The sequence below is a fragment of the Polistes dominula genome, unplaced genomic scaffold, assembly GCF_049000335.1.
Source record: "Polistes dominula isolate Pdom_NZ unplaced genomic scaffold, Pdom_raw_medaka contig_27, whole genome shotgun sequence".
NCBI lineage: Eukaryota > Metazoa > Arthropoda > Insecta > Hymenoptera > Vespidae > Polistes > Polistes dominula.
The window spans coordinates 926,357-946,969 of NW_028300906.1; the positions used below are offsets into that span (position 1 = coordinate 926,357).

General features: G+C 27.1%; 4 protein-coding genes across 5 annotated transcripts; 2 read left to right on the forward strand and 2 right to left on the reverse strand.

Moving 5' to 3' along the window:
- The first annotated feature begins 5 nt into the window (after positions 1-5).
- Gnf1 (germ line transcription factor 1) lies at positions 6-4,334 on the forward strand. The gene is given in 3 exon segments (XM_089179517.1): positions 6-146; positions 722-942; positions 944-4,334. Coding segments are annotated over 2 exon segments (3,129 nt in total). The 5' UTR covers positions 6-146; positions 722-756; the 3' UTR covers positions 3,887-4,334.
- LOC107070301 (glutathione S-transferase) lies at positions 4,284-6,577 on the reverse strand. Its single transcript, XM_015328360.2, has 4 exons — positions 6,437-6,577; positions 5,054-5,193; positions 4,780-4,947; positions 4,284-4,691 (listed from the first exon to the last, which is right to left on the reverse strand). Exons 2-4 carry the CDS (start codon positions 5,187-5,189, stop codon positions 4,384-4,386), a joined length of 612 nt encoding a protein of 203 aa, XP_015183846.2. The 5' UTR covers positions 5,190-5,193; positions 6,437-6,577; the 3' UTR covers positions 4,284-4,383.
- On the reverse strand, positions 6,437-9,283 carry LOC107070302 (glutathione S-transferase). The gene is made up of 4 exons (XM_015328362.2): positions 9,124-9,283; positions 7,657-7,796; positions 7,377-7,544; positions 6,437-7,288 (listed from the first exon to the last, which is right to left on the reverse strand). The coding sequence occupies exons 2-4, from the start codon at positions 7,790-7,792 to the stop codon at positions 6,981-6,983; spliced, it is 612 nt and encodes a 203-aa protein (XP_015183848.2). The 5' UTR covers positions 7,793-7,796; positions 9,124-9,283; the 3' UTR covers positions 6,437-6,980.
- Positions 9,284-10,059: 776 nt separating this feature from the next.
- LOC107070304 (uncharacterized) lies at positions 10,060-20,480 on the forward strand. Of its 2 annotated transcripts, XM_015328367.2 has the most exons (16): positions 10,060-10,275; positions 11,592-11,785; positions 11,953-12,011; positions 12,077-12,260; positions 12,345-12,517; positions 12,631-12,759; positions 13,107-13,310; positions 13,399-14,364; positions 14,512-15,504; positions 15,580-15,933; positions 16,034-16,134; positions 16,225-17,843; positions 17,942-18,191; positions 18,321-18,425; positions 18,503-18,631; positions 18,734-20,480. In XM_015328367.2, the coding sequence occupies exons 2-16, from the start codon at positions 11,615-11,617 to the stop codon at positions 19,264-19,266; spliced, it is 5,970 nt and encodes a 1,989-aa protein (XP_015183853.2). In that variant the 5' UTR covers positions 10,060-10,275; positions 11,592-11,614; the 3' UTR covers positions 19,267-20,480. The 2 variants fall into 2 exon arrangements, with proteins under 2 accessions (XP_015183853.2, XP_015183856.2); XM_015328370.2 differs by lacking the exon at positions 12,631-12,759.
- Positions 20,481-20,613: the final 133 nt, after the last annotated feature.

Genomic DNA, 20,613 nt, shown 5'->3' on the forward strand with positions numbered 1-20,613 from the left:
AAATACTGATTTGCTAAATATGTGTGTGTATGTGTGTGTGTGTATGTGTATATGGACGGTTAATACTAGATCTAGTAAGATCTCAAATATAAAATTTTTAATAACTTATTTGATTTCATAATATTTTCATTTTCTTTCAAAGATATGTAAGTATATATTTAATCGATACGATTCAATTAAACGTTTCGATCCTTAATCAATTATTATTTTTTTTATTTCATTCATTTTTGTAACCTAAAAAAATTCGAATTCTTTTATTATTACTGTTATTTTATGAAAAATATTCAATTAAAATGAAATTTGTAATCAATCAAATATCTTTCATTTAAATTAATTCGTTAATATTATTGATTGTGTTAAATTGCAGTATAAATATAATAATTGTAAAAAGAAAATGTATTTTTGAAATGATGAAATAATGTGTGTGTGTACTCACTGTTTTAAATTAAATTAGTAATTTGGATCATTTGACGGATGACAATTTGATATTAATTATTTTGACAAAATAATACACGTTAATTTAACATATTTTGAAGTAAAGAATAAAATGTTAGAGAGAAAATTAGACAATGTTTTTTTGATTAAATGTATATATATATGAATATATGTGTATGTGTGTGTGTGTGTATGTAATTGTTTTTGTTATTAAACGCGTTGATTGATAGTATTAATGATTTTGTTTGTTTTCTTTTGTTAAAGATCCATGTATTATTATTTACAGAATTCCGTAAGTTTCTTTCTATAAGCAGTTTAAAAATGCCACGTGATATAAGATCTTACTTTATGAGTACTACTGTTAAAAAATCAAAGGATCAGTCAACGGATAAATCAGATGATAAACCTACAATTAAAAGTAAAAAAAGGGCAATAATATCGTCTGACGACGAAGAGGAGGCAAAACCATCCTCTGTGGTAAAGCGTACCAAGTATACCAAAAAAATTTAACAAGCATCATCTTTTATCAGACTCTGACGATGAAGTTGACAAAGTATCGACTGTTAAAAGTACAAAAGTAGAATCGATTAATAATACCAAACAAGAATCACATGTTAAAGATGAATTGAAAAGCACTATTTCACCAGCAGAAATGTTTAATAAAGGATCGGTGAAACGAGAAACCATACAGAAAACAATCAAGAAGAAGGATGACAAGGAAGATGACAAGAAGCTTAACGTAAATAAGTTAAACACGAAGAAATTAGAAAAGGAATATTCACAAAATGTCAAGGAAGATGACAATGATAAAGAAAGGAAGAATGATACGATAGATGATCGAAAAGAAAAGAAAACTAATCGAACTTCAAATGAAAAAAAGAAGGACAGTGTATCTGTCGATGATGAAATATCATGCAAAAACAAAGATACAAAACAAGAAGGTAGATCTTCTGGTAGTAAAGAATTATCATTAACTAATGAAAAGAATAACGTAGATACACAAATGAAAAATGTTCCTAAGAAAGCGTCTAAACGTTCTAAACCTATTTCCACAATAGAAATAGAAGCTAAAAAAGCGAAAAAGGATAATTCACTTAACAATAGTTCATCATTAGATGAATATGAAGAAAGAATTCAAATGAAAAAACAAAGTTCAATGTTATATCAGAAATATCTTAATAGGGGTGGAGCGAGAAATCCTGGTTCTAAGGAAATACCTCAGGGAGCAGAATATTGCTTAGCAGGCTTAAGTTTTGTAATAACAGGAGTTTTGGATTCGTTAGAAGATGACGAAGCTAAAGAATTAATAATAAAATATGGTGGTCGTATTTTGCATCAAGTATCGAGAAATACGGATTACCTCATAGTAGGTGAAGAATATGGACCTGCGAAGATGGCTAAGGCCAATGAGTTAAAAATTAAAAAAATATCTGAAGATGATTTGTTGGAATTGATACGAGTAAGACCTAAAGGAAAAGCTGAAGATATCAAAAAATCTCGTTCAAAATCTAAGGAAAATCCAACATCTAAGATAGAACATCGTGAAATACCAAAATTGCAGAAAAGTCATAAAGAAACGGTAGAAACTGTAAAAGAAACAGTAAAACCTGTAAAAGAAACAGTAAAACCTGTAAAAGAAACAATAGAATCTGTAAAAGAAACGATAAAACCTGTAAAAGAAACAGTAGAATCTGCAAAAAAAACTGTTGAACCTGTGAAATCTTTGGAAACAAAATTAGATTCTAAAGCTATAAAAAACGATGCTGTTGTAATAACAAAAGGTTGCGAAGCATTAGTTGACAAATACAGACCGAAAAGTACAAAACAAATATTAGGGCAACAAGGAGATAAGAGTTGTGTGAAAAAGTTGCACTATTGGTTATCAAATTGGCATAAAAATCGAAACAAGAAACATGTAAAACCTAGTCCATGGGCAAAAAATGATGATGGAGCATATTTCAGAGCAACTCTGTTATCAGGGCCACCTGGTATTGGTAAAACTACTACTGCTCAAGTAGTATGCAATGAATTAGGTTTCGATCTATTAGAATTTAATGCATCAGATACAAGAAGTAAGAAACTTTTAAAGGAAGGAGTTTCCGAAATTCTATCTAATACAACAATTACAAATTTCTTCACGGGAGAAAAGAATAGTAAACACGTATTGTTAATGGACGAGGTAGATGGTATGGCTGGTAATGAAGATCGTGGAGGTTTACAAGAATTAGTCAGCTTAATCAAATCTACAGATGTACCAATAATTTGTATTTGCAATGATCGTACTAATCCTAAAATGAAAACTCTCTCCAATTATACATTTGAACTTAAATTCCAAAAACCGAGATTAGAGCAAATCAGGGCAGCAATGAAATCGATATGTTTCAAAGAAAATATCAAAATATCTAATGAACAACTCGACCAATTAATTGAATCAACTAGTCACGATATTCGTCAAGTGATCAATCATTTGTCATTATTAATTGATAAATCTGAAAATGATAAAAAGACACAGTATAAACCGAACAAGGACATAAAATTGGGACCTTGGGAAGTAATTAAAAAGGTCTTTACTGTTGAGGAACACAAAAATATGAATATTAATGAAAAAAGTGATCTCTTCTTTCATGATTACAATATAGCACCATTGTTCGTACAAGAAAATTATCTTTCAGTTATGCCTGCAGCACCAAAAACTGAATTATTAGAGAGAGTCGCGCTGGCAGCAGAAAGTATAGCATTAGGAGATGGTATAGAAAAAGCGATTCGAAGTAACAATGCATGGTCACTTCTACCAATTCAAGCATGTTTTTCTTCTGTTATTCCTGGTAATATGATGTCTGGACATATACAAAGTCAAATTAATTTTCCAGCTTGGCTTGGATGTAATTCAAGAAGAAATAAATTTGATAGATTATTACAAGAGATAACTGTGCATGCACGTTTAACTACAGGTGCTAGTAAGGAAGCAGTCAATTTGGATTACTTGAATAATATAAGAGATGCCATAATTACACCTTTAGTCTGTAACGGTACTGAAGGAGTAGATGAAGCAGTTAATGTTATGAACCAATATCATTTGTTAAGAGAAGATTTAGATTCCTTAAATGAAGTTTCTATGTGGCCAGGAAAAAGAAATTCATTTCAATCAATAGAGAGTAAGGTATTAGCAGCCTTTACTAGAACCTATAACAAAAACTCTCCTGGATTACCTTATTCTATTACTACCAGTAAGACAAAAAAATCAGCAGCAACTTCGCAAGAAGATTTAGAATCTATAGAAGCTATAGAAGATGATATAAATTCAGACGAAGAGGAAGACAACATTAATTTAGATAAAATGATAAAAGCAAAAAAGCCAACGGTAAAAAACAAAAAAGAAACTGAAGAAAAAAGTAATAAAAAACCTACCGCCAAACGTGGAAAAGTAAATAATAAGAAAAGTAATATTTAATAAGGAATATATATATATATATGGTGTTTTATGCCGCTATTTTCAATTGTAATTAAGTTCTACATATACTTGCCTTGTTTGATTTATAAAAATAAATCTTTCTACATTTATGATAAAATATCGTATGACATTATTTCTTAATTAAGTTCAATCATTGTTTACTTACTTACTTTGTTTTCTCTAAAGAAATAATCTTGATATTTTTCTTATTTTATAAAATATTAATAAAATGAACTCTTTATTGATTATACAAAATTATATTGGAAATGCTTTTTTTTCCCAATTATGAATACTGTAATAGGTTTAACTACTTCGTCAACCTATGAAGATACAAGACAGTACTGAAAATACTTTGATCATATTTGTATAATATCTCTTACAGGGATAACAATCAATATTTGGATTTAATAAAATATTATTAATTCTCTATTATGAATATAAAAAATTACACAGGTGTTTTATTTCGTTATATATATGATAAGAGAAAGTTAATAAATTTAGAAATCAGATTTAGGACGCTTCTCAACCCATTTTTTGATATTTGGAAGATTAAGAACCTTATCCTGCAATGCTGTCAGATTATCATATTTCTCAATGATATTAGATTTCATCATTGCGTTCAAATAATCCAATAGAGCAACAAAAGTAAGATCTGCCCAAGTCAAAGCACCACCAACGAAGTAACCACCGTTCTTTTTTACTTGAGCGTCCAGACGTTCCAAAATGTACGGTATTACTTCCTTAGCTACCTCCAATTTTGCAGCTTTTACTTCAGCATTAGTTTCATAAAAATGAGCAGCTATTTCTGAAAAAAGTATATGAATGAAATTATATGTAAATAAAATATAATAATTAACTTGATATAGAGGAATATTGATATCAAAGTAATTTACTTGCACGAAGATCATGAATAGTATCGACAGTAGCATCGATCTCTAAATCTTGCCAGTCATCTTTTCCAGTGAGTTTAAATTGTTTAGCTAAGTAACGACTGATAGCAGTAGATTGATTGATTTTCTTTCCATCAACCTCCAACATGGGTACTTGTCCAAAAGGTGTAGCTATAAAACAACAATTTTTCAAAGGTTTTATATAATTCATATTAAATATAAAATGAGACTACTTATTTGCGTTTTGTATTATATTCTGTACATTTTTTATACTTACTCGGTTTAATTTTAGTGGGCCAATCTTCTCTGTCAAAACGAACATCTTCAAATTCAACTCCACCATAGCTGAAGAGAAAACGAATTGGCTCTGCCAAAGCTTTTACTGGGAAATAAGTCAACTTGTAGGAAGGCATTTTTCTGAAAGAAAATAAATTCAAATATATTAGTATAAATTAAAAGGATAATTGTAAAACTTTGTAAATTTAATTATAGATTAAACAATTAAATAAAACTTTTATACGCGATTAGTATTATCAAATGTAAATAAATGTAAATAAATGTAAATAAGGGGAATAAACGTAAATAAATGTAAATAAATGTAAATAAATGTAAATATATAAAAATTTGAATTGAATACAATTTATCGATTATTTGTAACCACTAGTCGATAATCGATGATCGATTATTGGTAATCGGTAATTTGTTTTAAAAAATAAAATTTGTTGATAAAAAAAATTACTATGAACTACAATATCTTATGTAGTACTAATGAAACTAGAATGAAAAAAGAAATATAAATTACCAATGAAAAAATAATCAACTCATTATATAGATAACTAGATCAATATGATAAGAATATATCAGGTGTCAGATTGGAAAGATATACATTTCTCAAAAAATAAAACTTTCGAGAAATTTCTATTAGGTAATGGAATTGATTAATTACGTAAAGTAAAAAAGTGATGAATCATTGTGCCGATTTTTATAATCAGTTATTTACATGATAATGATTTTTTTTTTTTTTGCACAATAATGATATTTGAAACTTTTATAATTATTCTATTACATTAAAATATAATATCAATAAATAATGATTAAAATAATTTAAATATATAATAATTAGTATTATATAAAAATATATATATATAATTAATATCTAATAACTAAAATTCATTTGAATAATCCGCCATTTTTTCATAATTTTTCAGTAAAATAATCACAAAATTCTATTTAAAAAATATTATCAATTTATTTATTTAACGCTATTTTAATAATCAATAATTATAAAAGTATATACTTTAAACATTTCTATTAAATAATTTCTATCTGGATGTGTGCCATATTGTATTATCTTGATTCTATTAATAGAATTATAAATCTCAACCGGTGTAATTTCGAGTATTGCATATTTCGGTGTAATAAATCGATTTAACATTAAGTTATACAACCACATTCGTTTGACATTGTCATCGAGAAGTTTCGTTTGATATAACTGTATATAATTATAATTGAATAAAATAATGTATATGCATATATATATATAAACCCATAAAAAAAGTTAATCAATTGACCGGTTATGAAAAGGAGTCATCTAAAGTATCATATACATTATTAAAAGAAATAAAAAAAAGAAAAATGTACAAAATCAAAATGTACTTACAAGTTGTCAGTTTATGTATGACGGTAAGCAGCAACGACAGAAACGTAATAGATTAATTCGAAAGAATAGTTCTTAAATACTATCGTGAACGATTTCGTATCTCGTTTATCAACTCCCACCAATGAATAAATCGACACTATATCTTATCACACCCTCCATCTTTTCCCCTAGTCCTAGTTCACCTTCTCAAATAATGAAGATGCATCTTAATGCCGCCATTTTGTAACTATACCAATCATCGAACGTGATAATCAATTGGAAAATTTAAATTTAAAATTGTTACAAATATGAAAGTGAATCTGAAAATAAATCTTTTTTCTATAATGAATAATGTAATAGGTTTAATTACACTGTAAATCTACGAAGATACAAAATAATATTGAAAAACTTTTATCACCTTCGCATAAATTCTCTTGTAACAATTACAATCAATATTTGTATATAATTATTTATTTTTTTCTTTCATAAGTATAGAAAAATACATAAGTTTTTTATTTCATAATATATATATATATGTACGATTAATAGGAAATTAATAAGAAATTTAGAATTCAGATTTAGGACGCTTCTCAATCCATTTTTTGATATTTGGATGATTAAGAACCTTATCCTGCAATGCTGTGAGATTATCATATTTCTCAATGATATTAGATTTCATCATGTAGTTAAGATAATACAATAAAGCAACAAAAGTAAGATCTGCCCAAGTTAAAGCACCACCAACGAAGTAACCACCATTCTTTTTTACTTGAGCGTCCAAACGTTCCAAAATGTACGATACTGTTTCTTTAGCTACCTCTAATTTTGCAGCTTTTGCTTCATCATTATTTTCATAAAAATAAGCACCAATTTCTGGAAAAAGTGTATGAATGAAATTTTATGTAAATAAAATATAATAATTAACTTGATATAAAGGAATATTGATATCAAAGTAATTTACTTGCACGAAGATCATGGATAGTATCGACGGTAGCATCGATCTCTAAATCTTCCCAGTCATCTTTTCCAGTAAGTTTAAATTGTTTAGCTAAGTAACGACTGATTGCAACAGATTGACTAACTTTCTTTCCATCAACCTCCAACACGGGTACTAGTCCAAAAGGTGTAGCTACAAAACAACAATTTCAAAGATTTTATATAATCCATATTAAATAAAAAAAGTAGACTTCTTATATTTGTGTTTTCTTTTATGTATTATATTCTGTACATTTTATACTTACTCGGTTTAATTTTAGTTAGCCAATCATTACTGTCGAAAGTATCATCTTCAAATTCAACTCCAGCATAACTGAAAATAAAACGGATTGACTCTGCCAATCCTTTACCTGCGAAGTAAGTCAACTTGTAGGAAGGCATTTTTCTGAAAAAAAAAAAAAAACAAACAAACAAACAATTAAAAATGTAAAAAAAAAAAAAAACAAACAAACAAACAATTAAAAATGTAAGAAAATAGAAATATATAAAAATTTGAATTGAATACAATTTATCGATTATTGGTAACCAGTAATCGATAATCGCTGATCGATGATCTATAATCGTTGATTGGTAATCGATAATCTTTTTTCTTTACACCGAATGATTAAAATTATGAATGAAATAATAGTCAACTCATCATACAGATAACTAAATAAATATGATAAGGATGATATCAAATGTTAGATGGGAAAGATATACATTTCTTTCGAAAGATTTTTAAATAAATATTAAACCTTCGAGAAAGTTCTATTTGATAGTGGATTTTTTGAATTACATAAAGTAGAGAAATTTGTTGAATCACTGTGCAGATTATTATAATCACTTCTTTATGCGATAATGATTACTTTTCTTTGCGTAATAATGAATTAACACTTTTATTAATATTTTTATATATACTATAGTATGATAGAAATAAATACTTATTAAGATAATTTAAATATACATATATATATATATATAAAGTAACTAAAACTTATTTGAATAATCCGCCATTTTTTCATAATTGTTAGTAAAATAACTATAAAAATCTACTTAAAAAATATTGTTCATTTATTTATTTAACGTTATTTCATTAATTAATAATTACAAAAGTGTGTACTTTAAATATCTTAAAAAAATAATTTCTCGCTGAGCATGCCTTATTGTCTAAATTTAATTCTATTAATAGAATCATAAATGTCAACCAAATTTTAGTTAAAATAACTAACATTTATTTGAATGGTCCGCCATTTTTTTCATAATTGTTAGTAAAATAACTATGAAATTTTACTTAAAAAATATTGTTAATTTACTTATTTAACGCTATTTCTTCATTAATTAATTAATAATTACAAAAGTGTGTACTTTAAACATCTTAATAAAATAATTTCTAGCTGGGTGTGCCTTATTGTCTAAATTTGATTCTATTAATAGAATCACATAAATTTCAACCGGTGTAGTATCAAGTATTGCACATATTGGAATTACAAACCGATTTTTCATGAAGTTTTACAACTATTTTCGTCAGATGTTTATATTAAGAAATTTCATTTTAATATAACAATGATTGTATATAATTATAATTGAATAAAATAATGTACATGTATTAATAAATAAACATATAAAACCATTAATCAATTCACCGGCTATGATAAGGTGTCATCATTTGAAAAGTAACATTAAAATTATTAAAACAAAAAAAAAATAAAAAATAAAAATGAACATATACTTACAAATTGTAATTGTGAAAATCAAACAATAAACAGCGAAAATATAAATGAAATAGATCAATTATAGAAAATATAGTTCTATTATACTATCCTGAACGATTACGTGTCACGTTTATTGGTTTTCACCAATGAATAGATCAAATCTATACTTTATCATATCCTTCCCCCTCTACACCTAATCGCGTCCTTCTTTTCAAATAATGAAAATGCATCTTAATGCCGCCATTTTGTAACTATACCAATCAACGAACGAGATAGCCAAATCGAAAACCTTAATAATTATTACACACAAAGTTGCTTTTACGAACAAATCTTACTCATACATTGCTCAGTTATGCCTAAATACTTATAGTTTGCTAAATTTGCGAGCTATCCGCTCATGAAGATTGACGTTAATTATTACTTTAAAAAGTGTATCGTTCTGTGATATCGTTTTCCTCACGTGATATACATCAATAAAGTTTGTTTCGTCAAAGAAAAGTAATAAGAAATATAAGAGAAAAAAATTAAGGAAAAAAAGAAACCAATTAATTTGACAATATATACATATATATATACATGTGCATAAGTATATAACAAAAAAAAAAAAAGAAAAGAATTAATATTGTACATTGTAGTGAATTTTTTTAGTTCTTTCTTGTTTTTTTCTTTTTTTTTCTTCTTCATTCTTTTTCTTTCATTATTAATACTATTATTACTTCTGTCATTAATATTATTATTAGTGTGATCATACGATAAAAATAGCTGAAATTATTTTCTTGCGAATTGACGGTTTTTTTTCTTTTCTTCTTATTTTTGATTTTTTTTTTTGCCATGTAAAGGGAAATCGGTCACACATACATGTACGCTATATATATATATATATATATATATATATATATATGCGCAAATGCATAGGCAAAATTTCCATAACCATCTTCGAATGGAATTTCTTTCTAGGATGACGTGCGAAGTGTCAAATTGTTGAAGAAACGACGCTGATGAAAGAAGTTAATCGCATAAAATATTGCATCCAGCTGGATTTAACGTTCATTCGGAATTCTATTTCAAACTGAGATAATTCAATGTCATGAATTTATTAAGTGGCAATCTCTTCTTCTCGTGATGTTTTAAATAGTTCACTACTAACTTGGTAAACAATTAAATGCACAGTAGGTAATTACTTATAAAAAAAAAAAAATATATATATATATGTACTAGTATATATGTATATATATTTTTGTACGTTACTTTGTATTATATATATATATATATGTATATTTTTTGTTCCATTTTATATACTATATTAGTCAATATAATGTTATTTACTTTTTCACATTTTAATATTTATATTTGAATTTTTCAAATATTGCCTGATATTTTGACAATATTATAATTATAAGAATTATTATTAATGACCATACAAGGAATGTCAGTTTTTTTTTTGTACAAAATCTGTAAAAGAAAAAAACAACAAAAAAATACAAAATTTTGTCTTTGTATTATTATTTGGCTAAATTATATATGTTAAGAATTATTCTTTATGTATTATCAAAATTGTTTTATTGACTGCGAAACGAAAATTAAGAATAAAAGTGTAACTGATATATTTTTTCTCTCTCAATTAACATATATTATATATTATATATAATTTATAATATATAATATATAATATATTGTATAATATCCTGTATAAAAATATTTTATACAGGAAATTTATTAACACATTAACCGTCAAGTGTCTTTTGTTTAACTTTTCTGTTCAGATTATGATAATCCATCATTTGTAGAAAGAAAAATGTTGGTCATTGGTGACCAAAGTGGTCTGAATGGAAAATATATTGTAGATCACTGCTGATTAATGTGGCGTTTAATGTGTTAATGTTAAAATAACAGGCACAAAAAGGAGACATTATATTATTTTTAAGTTATTATTTTATTAATTATTAATCGCACATCCTCTTATTAATTTTATGTGTAATAATCTTGGTATTATTTCTTTAGATATACTTATATTTGAAGAAATAAAACAAATAATTATATATATATAGTTCATTTGCATGAATGGTGTATAATTTGGTGCTTTAATGAATGTATTTATTAAATAAAGCTACAATGAAAAATATCAATATCAATATTATCAATATTACACTACTTTCGTTTTTTTTTTATTTGCACAAAAAATTGATTGCAATTGAAAGTATCTAATTCGAATTAAAAACTGTAACACGTTTGCTATTGTTTTGTAAACAATGATTTTTCCAATCATAGCCCAAAATTTCATTACTATTATTACAAATAGGTGACGCTAATTTGTTAATAAAAATTAGTATGATACAGATATGTAACATTGATAGTGAACGTGTTAATTATTTTAGTTTAAATTGATTGATTTTCAATCAAATTGTATTTTCCAAATTCTTCTCTTGTTCCTAATGAAAAAAAAATATATATATATATTTATAAATATTTTGTCGTACCATATTTAATAGAATCCTCAAAACAACAGTAATAAATGGGGAAAGTCAAAAAAAGGTCGATATTGCTGCATAGCAATCCTTCTCAGAATGTGATACGCAACCTTATGTTAAGAGATTTAGGTCTTCATAGTATAAACAAAACAAGTGCACGAGAACTTGAATCTATAGCGGAAACAAATCTTGTTTTGAAGAGTCATAGAGAGTTGGTACGTATAAGTATATATTATCATATTTCATTTTATAAATTTAAACATATTTATATATATATATATATATTGTAAAAGAAATTTATACAACCAGATATGTTCTTTCTTTTCTCATCTTTTTTGTTAATCATATAATTACACTATTTGATTAAATTATAATTTTATAGAAATGCGATTTACCTGGGATTCCTAGAGCTTCATTTTTAATGGTCTTTAGTCCTGATGGGTACGTCATATTGGTTTTCATCTAAAGACATTTAATATCATTAAAAATTAATTATTATATTTTAGGACTAAACTAGCATCTACGCATGGAAATCACAATGTATATATTACAGAAGTTAAGACAGGAAAAAATATAAGAACACTTTCTGGTCATCCACGTACACCATGGTGTATAGCTTTCCATCCATCTTCAAGTCAAATATTAGCTTCTGGTTGTCTCGGTGGTCAAGTTCGTGTATGGGATTTAAGTGTAAGCTACATTTGAAATATTTTATAATATTAATATGAATAAAAATTACAGTTAGAAATAAATAACATAATAATGTTATATTAGGGAGGTAGCGAAATATGGAATGCTGTAAGTCATACCGTTATTGCATCTCTTGCATTTCATCCATCTGAACAGTTACTCGCAATAGCAACTTTTAATGAAATTCATTTTTGGGACTGGAGCAAATCTGAACCTTTTGCAGTAGCTTCAACAGGATCGGATCAAGAAAAAGTGAGGTAACTGAAATTATTCATTAATATCTTAAATATATCTTTTATTTGATATTTTTAATGAATCTAATCGAATTTATTGTACTATCAAAAAAAAAAAATATATATATATTTTATAGGTATGTAGCATTTGATAATCTTGGAAGAAAATTAATCACAGGTATCGCTAATATTTTACCATATCGACCAAAGAAAGACCGTTCTCCTTTAGAACAACATTACAGAACCCTTTTAAGGTATATTATAAGGTATATTCTATTATATTAAGATTATTTTATAAATTCTTGGCTTTATTCACTTTAATATCTGTTTTATTTTAATTATCTACTGGAAAATTCTATTCGTTTTTCAATTAAAATGAAATAATGATTTCAATAAATTTAGAATCATTGGGCAGAATTTTTTGGTAGATAGACCAAATATATATATATATATATATATATATATATATATATATATATATATATATATATATATATATATATATATAAAATAAAAGCCACGAATTTTTCCATTTTTATTACCATCTTGTAAATCTGTAACACATAAAATATATATATTTATATATATATAATATTTTTATATGAAAATATAGAAATCAACTGGAAGCCATTCAAGATCCTGAAGTATTACCACGATATCATTTATGGGATAATACATTTCGTCAAATTAGAATGATGAATAGTTATACGAGAAGAATAGAAAATTTGAATAATGCATCTGATCTCAGAGCTGCTAGAATGGCAAGAAATCCTCCTAATACAACAGACGTATTACCTGATCCAAGTAACAGACATAGGTAATTCTTTCATTTCACTTCACTGTTTAATTAATGTATTTGTATTTTTCTTGTTTACGTGTTTAAATAAAATTATTCTATTATATAGAAATTCATCTTCATTAAGAAGAGTATTTGATGAAATTAGACGAAACATATGCTCCGAGCATGTATATAATACAGAAAATGTGCAGAATGAAACTGTGGACGATGAAAATAGTGGAGAACAATCTGAGAATGGATATTGGCTTCTTGAAGAAAATAGTAATTCAGATTCGAATCTTGATGAAGCGAGTACGAGTAATGCTTCTAATTCAAGAAGATGGACTAGTCGCTGGATTCAATTAGACTCGTCTAATAGAAATAATAATAATAATAGTAATAATAATAATAATAATAATAATAATCGTACATCTTCGCTCGCTGAACGAACGCATACAAGATCTAGATCCGATGAAATAATTCAAAGGTATTATCAGAATAGAATTCAAAGGGAACAGAATAGGCTTTCTAATAGAATTCAAAGGGAACAGAATAGACTTTCTAATAGAAATCAAATAACTCTGACATCTGCTAATTCTTTAAGCTACGAACAACCACCATTATATCCATTTAGAAGTTTACAAGAAAGTCAATTTAGAAGATTAATACAACGTACAGTACCAGAAGCTAATCCTTCTAGTAGTAGTTCAACTAATCATCATCAACAACAACAACAACAACCTGTCAATCCTTCTGCGAATACGAGTAACGCATCAATGAAAAGAGAATATTCAAGCACAAGCAACAATGCTAATACGCAAGAAACAAATATACCTCGAAAAAAAGAAAGAACAGAAGGTGAACGTTCAACGGACAATCAACAACAATGTGAAAATAATGAAGCTGAAAATCAATTAAGAGGTGATAATGTTCGTTCTGAACGATTATTACATCCAGATACGGAGGAAAGAATTAGAAGATGGAGATTATCCGTTAATCGGTCGGACCAAGATGTCGGTCTTCATCCTTTGGAAATTAGACTTAGGATACGTCTTCTTGGACGGCAGATAGATAATATGCAACGTTTATGTAGGTATGTCAACATTTTTTATACAGAAATATTTCTTAATCTTTCTTTGATATAAAATGTTTGTTTAAACATGTCAGATGAAAAAAAAAATATATATATATATATAATAAAATTAATAAATAATATTTTGTCTATATCTATTTTGTACAGAGCTAGAATAGAAATTGCCCAATTACGGCAGGTGCGTAGAATGTGGGAAGACTTGCAAGATCAAATACGTTCGCTACACGTAACTGTACGAGTTGAAGGACAAAATAATAATCGTGAAACATCAGCTGGACAATCTAATATAACTACAAACGCTGGGCCTGGGCCTTCGACTTCTGGACAGAATTCTTCATCAATGTCAACAGATTTTCAAAGCGAATTTATTCAAAAATTTAACAAGACTATTTTAGAAAATTTTAAGAGAGAGAATAGTGAGACTGGTAATAATACTAAAGTATGTGATCAAAATCAACCTTCAACATCTACAGGAATAACAAGTTCATCAAAATTCGTCAATAGTGATTCACAAAATCATAATAGCAATAACGATGAGACAGAAAATTCTACTAACATACGTTTATCAAATTTATTACCAAGCGATTCTGAATTACGCGATATGGAGGCGCATAATTTATCTAATATATTGGAAAATCTGTTCTCGCAATGTCAAAATTGTAATCTTCCTGATAATTCACAATATACAAATAATGCGACAAATGATCATACTTATTCTAATTTAACGAATAACGATGAAAATGTACAGTTACCAAGTATATCAAGTCTTGTTTCTAATATTGGAATTGCATCTAATTTACAAACTATTTCTGCAATGACTGCTACAACTTCTCAATCACCTAACGTTTCACATTTAGTTAATAATCAAGTAAATAATCCAAGTTCTGTTACAAATGAAACAATGCAGACAAGTGATAACGTAGAGTATTCTTCTGAAGATGTAAATATGCAACTTAATAACGATAACATTAATAATAATGAATATCTTAATACTAATATAGAAGATTCGTCTAATATTTCGGAAAATTTGAATCAAAGAATACAACCTGAGTCGTCATCGTCGTCAAATAATATCAATTCACAAAACAGACCGCATATGTTTCAAAAATTTCCTAAATATGGACTACCAATGTACTTAAGGTAAATATTTAATCTGTTATAGATTATTTTAATCATTTCTATAAATAAATAATAAATATATATATACATATATAGAAATTCAAGATTATCGCCACTGGCAGCTAAAAGAGGTTCCAGATCACATTCAAATAATGAAAGTAATTCTCGTGAAAATGTAAGAAGGCCATGGCATTCGCGTAGAAATCCTCCTCCCAACATATGCGACAGTACATCCAATGAAAATAGTGGTGAAAGAAATCAAGTGCAAAGTACTTCAGAATTTTTACAATTAATGATACTTCGATTGGAATTTTTAGTTCGTCAACAAAGAGCTCTTGCTCAAAATAATATCGGTAGGAATTTTGATAGTAACAATCAAATGGACAATATTACTAATAGTGAAAATGAAGAAATAGAACAAATTCGAGAAGCAACTCGTCTTCAAGCTAGGTACGATTTATATTAATGTATAAAGGTATCATTTGCGTATGATATTTTTTTTTATTAAAATATGTATATTATGTTGACATAAGTTTTTGTTTGATTTTAGACAAGTTCTTAGTTTGATGGTAGGAGGATTAACGCAATTTATTCAAATGAACAGACCTGAAAATGGATCGCAAAGTAATATGCTTTACGAACAAATCTATAGTAAGTTTTTGAAACGTTTATTAATTTATAAATGTATATATTAATATCATTTTAATTATATTCTATTTTTCTTCTTTTTTCCTTTTATAGAGATGTATTTTTTACTACACTTAGCATTAGAATTAACGGATTTGTTATTAGTTCAATTAGTATCTACGAGACAAGAATTAGAGTCTAGTCAGTATGGACCGTTTGGTTCTGATCTCTCGTCTCAGAGTAGTAATAGAACAGAAATACCTCGAAGTAATAATCTAGATAATCATTTACAAACGGATGAATATAATTCGAGGAACAACGTACAAGTGGTATCAGAAAATAATGACGAGACAGAAATTTTTGAAAGAAATATCGATGCTGAAAATCCTAGAACGTCGCTTGAGATAAATCAAGCAAATACAGAAGATCTTCTTTCATTAGAAACTAATAGAAATCGTCCGAACATGGCAGAACGATTGAAAAGATTGTTCTTTCATCCGCAACAACTTAATACGGAATCGCAAAGTAATAATACTAACGAAGAACGTCAAAATTTAAATCATTTAACTTCACATGTTAACAATTCCATAAATACTGATAACACTGCTACTTTTACTACACAAAATCATGAGTTTCAGCAAGCAAGTACAAGCACTGCTAATAATTCATCGGAACATGCATTGTCTGTTGAGATACAGAATATTATTGAAAGGATTCAAAACAATAGTTCGACTAATACCGATAGCTCTACAGAAAATGATAGAAGGCGAAGTAATTTATATCCTTTAAATAATAGCGTTACCTATAGAAATAATGGTTCTCGTGATTTACGTGCTTCTCATGAGACTAGTAATACAACTGATATTAATAGACATCTTAGAAACTATTGGCAAAATAGACTTCTTCGGTATTTAAATGATATCGAACAAGGAAATTCAAGATTAAATTCCACCAATTGGAATAATTTTATTCAAAATGAAGAAAATGCTAGAAGACCGTTAAATACCGATAGCTCTACAGAAAATAATAGAAGGCAAAATAATGTATATCCTCTAAGTAATAGCATTACCTACAGAAATAATGGTTCTCGTGATTTACGTTCTTCTCATGATAATAATACAGCTGATATTAATAGACATCTTAGAAACTATTGGAAAAATAGACTTCTTCGGTATTTAAATGATATCGAACAAGGAAATCAAAGATTAAATTCCATCAATTGGAGTAATTTTATTCAAAATGAACAAAATGCTAGAAGACCGTTAAGTTACCAGGGACCTGGTTTGTCACCACCAATAATAAGAAGAGTCTCTACACCTTCTTCTGGTTATATTAATAGATACCTTCGAAGGGATCGTAGTAGACGTAGAATAATATCTTATAGAAATGGAGTATCTCGCAGACAAGAATTAAATGTTCCGATTATACGAGTTAATGGGATACCATTGAACGAATTAGGCAATTTACCAGCAAGTCAAAGAAGGAGACACATTACTCCGTCTCATATTCTTCCACCATATTTCATTGATAATTTTCCTAATGACGTTGAAAGAAATGGTAATAACAATAACAATAATATTAATAATAGTAATAATTATAATAATAATAACAACAATAATAACAACAATAATAACAACAACAACAACAACAACAATAACAATTATAATAACAATAATAATTATTATCATCAACCTGGACCAAGCTCGATATATCCATATCATAATAGAACCAGGGTACGTTAATGATCATTTATCGACAAAATATTATTCCAATAAAATATTATAAATCGATAATAAATAAATAATATTATAATTTTGTGCATTTCTAACAGAATCTACATCAAATGTTAAATCCAATAGTTTTGGCACAAACTATGTGGCGTAATCGTACATTCGGGCGTTATTCTGAATTTGGTTTCAACTATCCACAATCTAGAAATGCTAGTAGTAATATGACTGGAAGAGGAAGTGGTGGCGGAGGTGGAGGTGGTGGAGGTGGGGACGGAGATGGTGATGGAGGAGGAACAAGTGGTGGAGGACAAGATACTGGAAATGATGATAGCGATGATATCGATCTTGGAGGTATATTAATTGTATTATATATAATACTTATTGTTATTAAATATTTACAAATAAATTAGGACATTTCATCGAGTGTCTATGTGTGCATAGATATTCTACATATTTATATTATTTATATTATTTTTTTAGATCATCACATACCAGTAACTATGACAGTTAATAGCATTGAAACTCAAACTTATCGGGTTCAAGCATGGGATTTTTCTAATGGTGAAATTCCAGACCTAACTGATCGTAAGTATAACAAATAGATATCATTTTGTTGAAATATTAAACGTTATTCTTGAAATAAATAAAATTTGAATTTTCAGCAAAGAAAAATATTGTTGTGCACGAATGTAAGATTCATAATGATGCTAGTATTGATATTTCATCCGATGGAAAAATGATAACAACATTACTGTCATCGCCAGGAGCACATAATATTGGAACAAGTCTAGGTAATTAACATATCAATTATTATTGTTCATCATTGTTATTTTCATTTCTTCTTCTTCTTTTCTTTGACAATAATCTGTGTGAACGTTATACATACACTTCAGATATATACAGTTTGCAATGGGAAACTTTAGGAGAAAAAATTTATTCGACAAAAATAGATCAAACGGTTGTATCCGTATCAATGTCACCAACGAAGCAACATCTTTTAGTTGGTTTAGCATCGCAAAGAATTCGTCCAAGAGGATTTTTAATGGCATTAATTTTCAAACTCACTGATAAAGAAACTAATAAAGAAAAACAATGTATAGTAGAACAAATAGATCCAGAATATTATAACGAACACAGTGATTCATATAGAACGGATGAATTTGTTCATGGTACTGATAATGTGGCTAATCCAAGATCAAACAATGACGACATCAATAGACATGATCAAGATTGGCGTCATCGTAGCATAAGAACTGATCTGGATATTAAAGATAATAGAAGGAATATGGTGCTTATTAGAAAACTGTTGCTATATATTCCAGGTAGTACTGGATATGTTAGTTTAAATTGTATAAGATGGGCACCACAACCTGGTCAAGGAATGGTTTATGCTACAAACACAGGCCAATTAAATATTCTCCATTGATGTCGTCGTATCTGTGAGAGTGTGATCCGATATTTTATTCTATTATATATGTTAATAAAACTAAGTTAAGTTGATATATATATATATCAATTAAATTACTTTTTGGAAGTAATAAAGTGAGATTGTAGATTTGTGAAAAGGAAAAAGAAAAAAGAAAAATTGAAAAAAAGGAAAAAAATTCCTAAAATGTATTCACGATATGATATGTGAAGAATTAGTCAAGTATAATAATAATATGTCATTTACAATTGTAATATCTTTTTTCTTGTAGATTGTAAAAGATTAAAGTAAAAGTACCGCGTGCCGCGTATAATAATATCAATGTTCTTATCATAATGAATTTCAGCTCCGTAATCGTATTTTAAAGAAAAACAATACTAATAACAGAACAAATGGCGCAAAATTCCACGAAGGAGCTGTGCCTTAAATTTTAATTTTTGAAAAAAAAAAGCATTGTTGTTAAATTTTTATGTTCTACGATGAGAAAGTGTGATTGTAAAAACATAGAATATGACGGATAAATGTATCGATATATATATGCATTTGATTAATATGTTAATATATATATATATATAGTTTGTAAGTTCACTACAATTTGAATAATTTAATAGTATATCCAATTTATATTGCCTGACTGACAACTTTTAATTATGATCTGAAGAACATCCTTTTAATTGCGATAACTTGTAGGAATAAAATCCTCTTTAATTATAAGAAAATCATCACACACACACGATATCAATATGTATTTGTTAATATAATTGTGATGCAACTAATTAATAAATTGTGCATGAACGAACAATGTTTTCATGCTTTCGTAATGCCACACACACATACGATCTTCTTTAAATTATTTTTTATGTACAGTTAAATTGTTTATACGAATAAGGTATTTTTTCTTTTCTTTTTGTTTCGATCATGTTTCATATATATATATATATTTTTTTTAACCATTCTTAACATATTCAATTGTATTATTGTTGTTATTATTATAATTATCATTATTAATGAAGACGCAATTTTTATGAAGCATAGAAAATTATTAATTCAGTCAATCGCTTCTTAATATCAATAATATTATCCAAAATTCTAAAATAATAAATAAATATTCTAGAATACATAACAAGTGTAAATAAAATAATAACAATATAATAATTATTATATTATATTATTTATACATATAATAATATATTATAATATATATATATATATATTATAATATATATATATATATATTATAATATATATATATAAAATAAAAATAAAATAAAAATTTTTTTTTATACTATATCCAATCGTTTCAATTAAATTATTTGTTTCAACCTATCTTACATTAATCTTTTTATT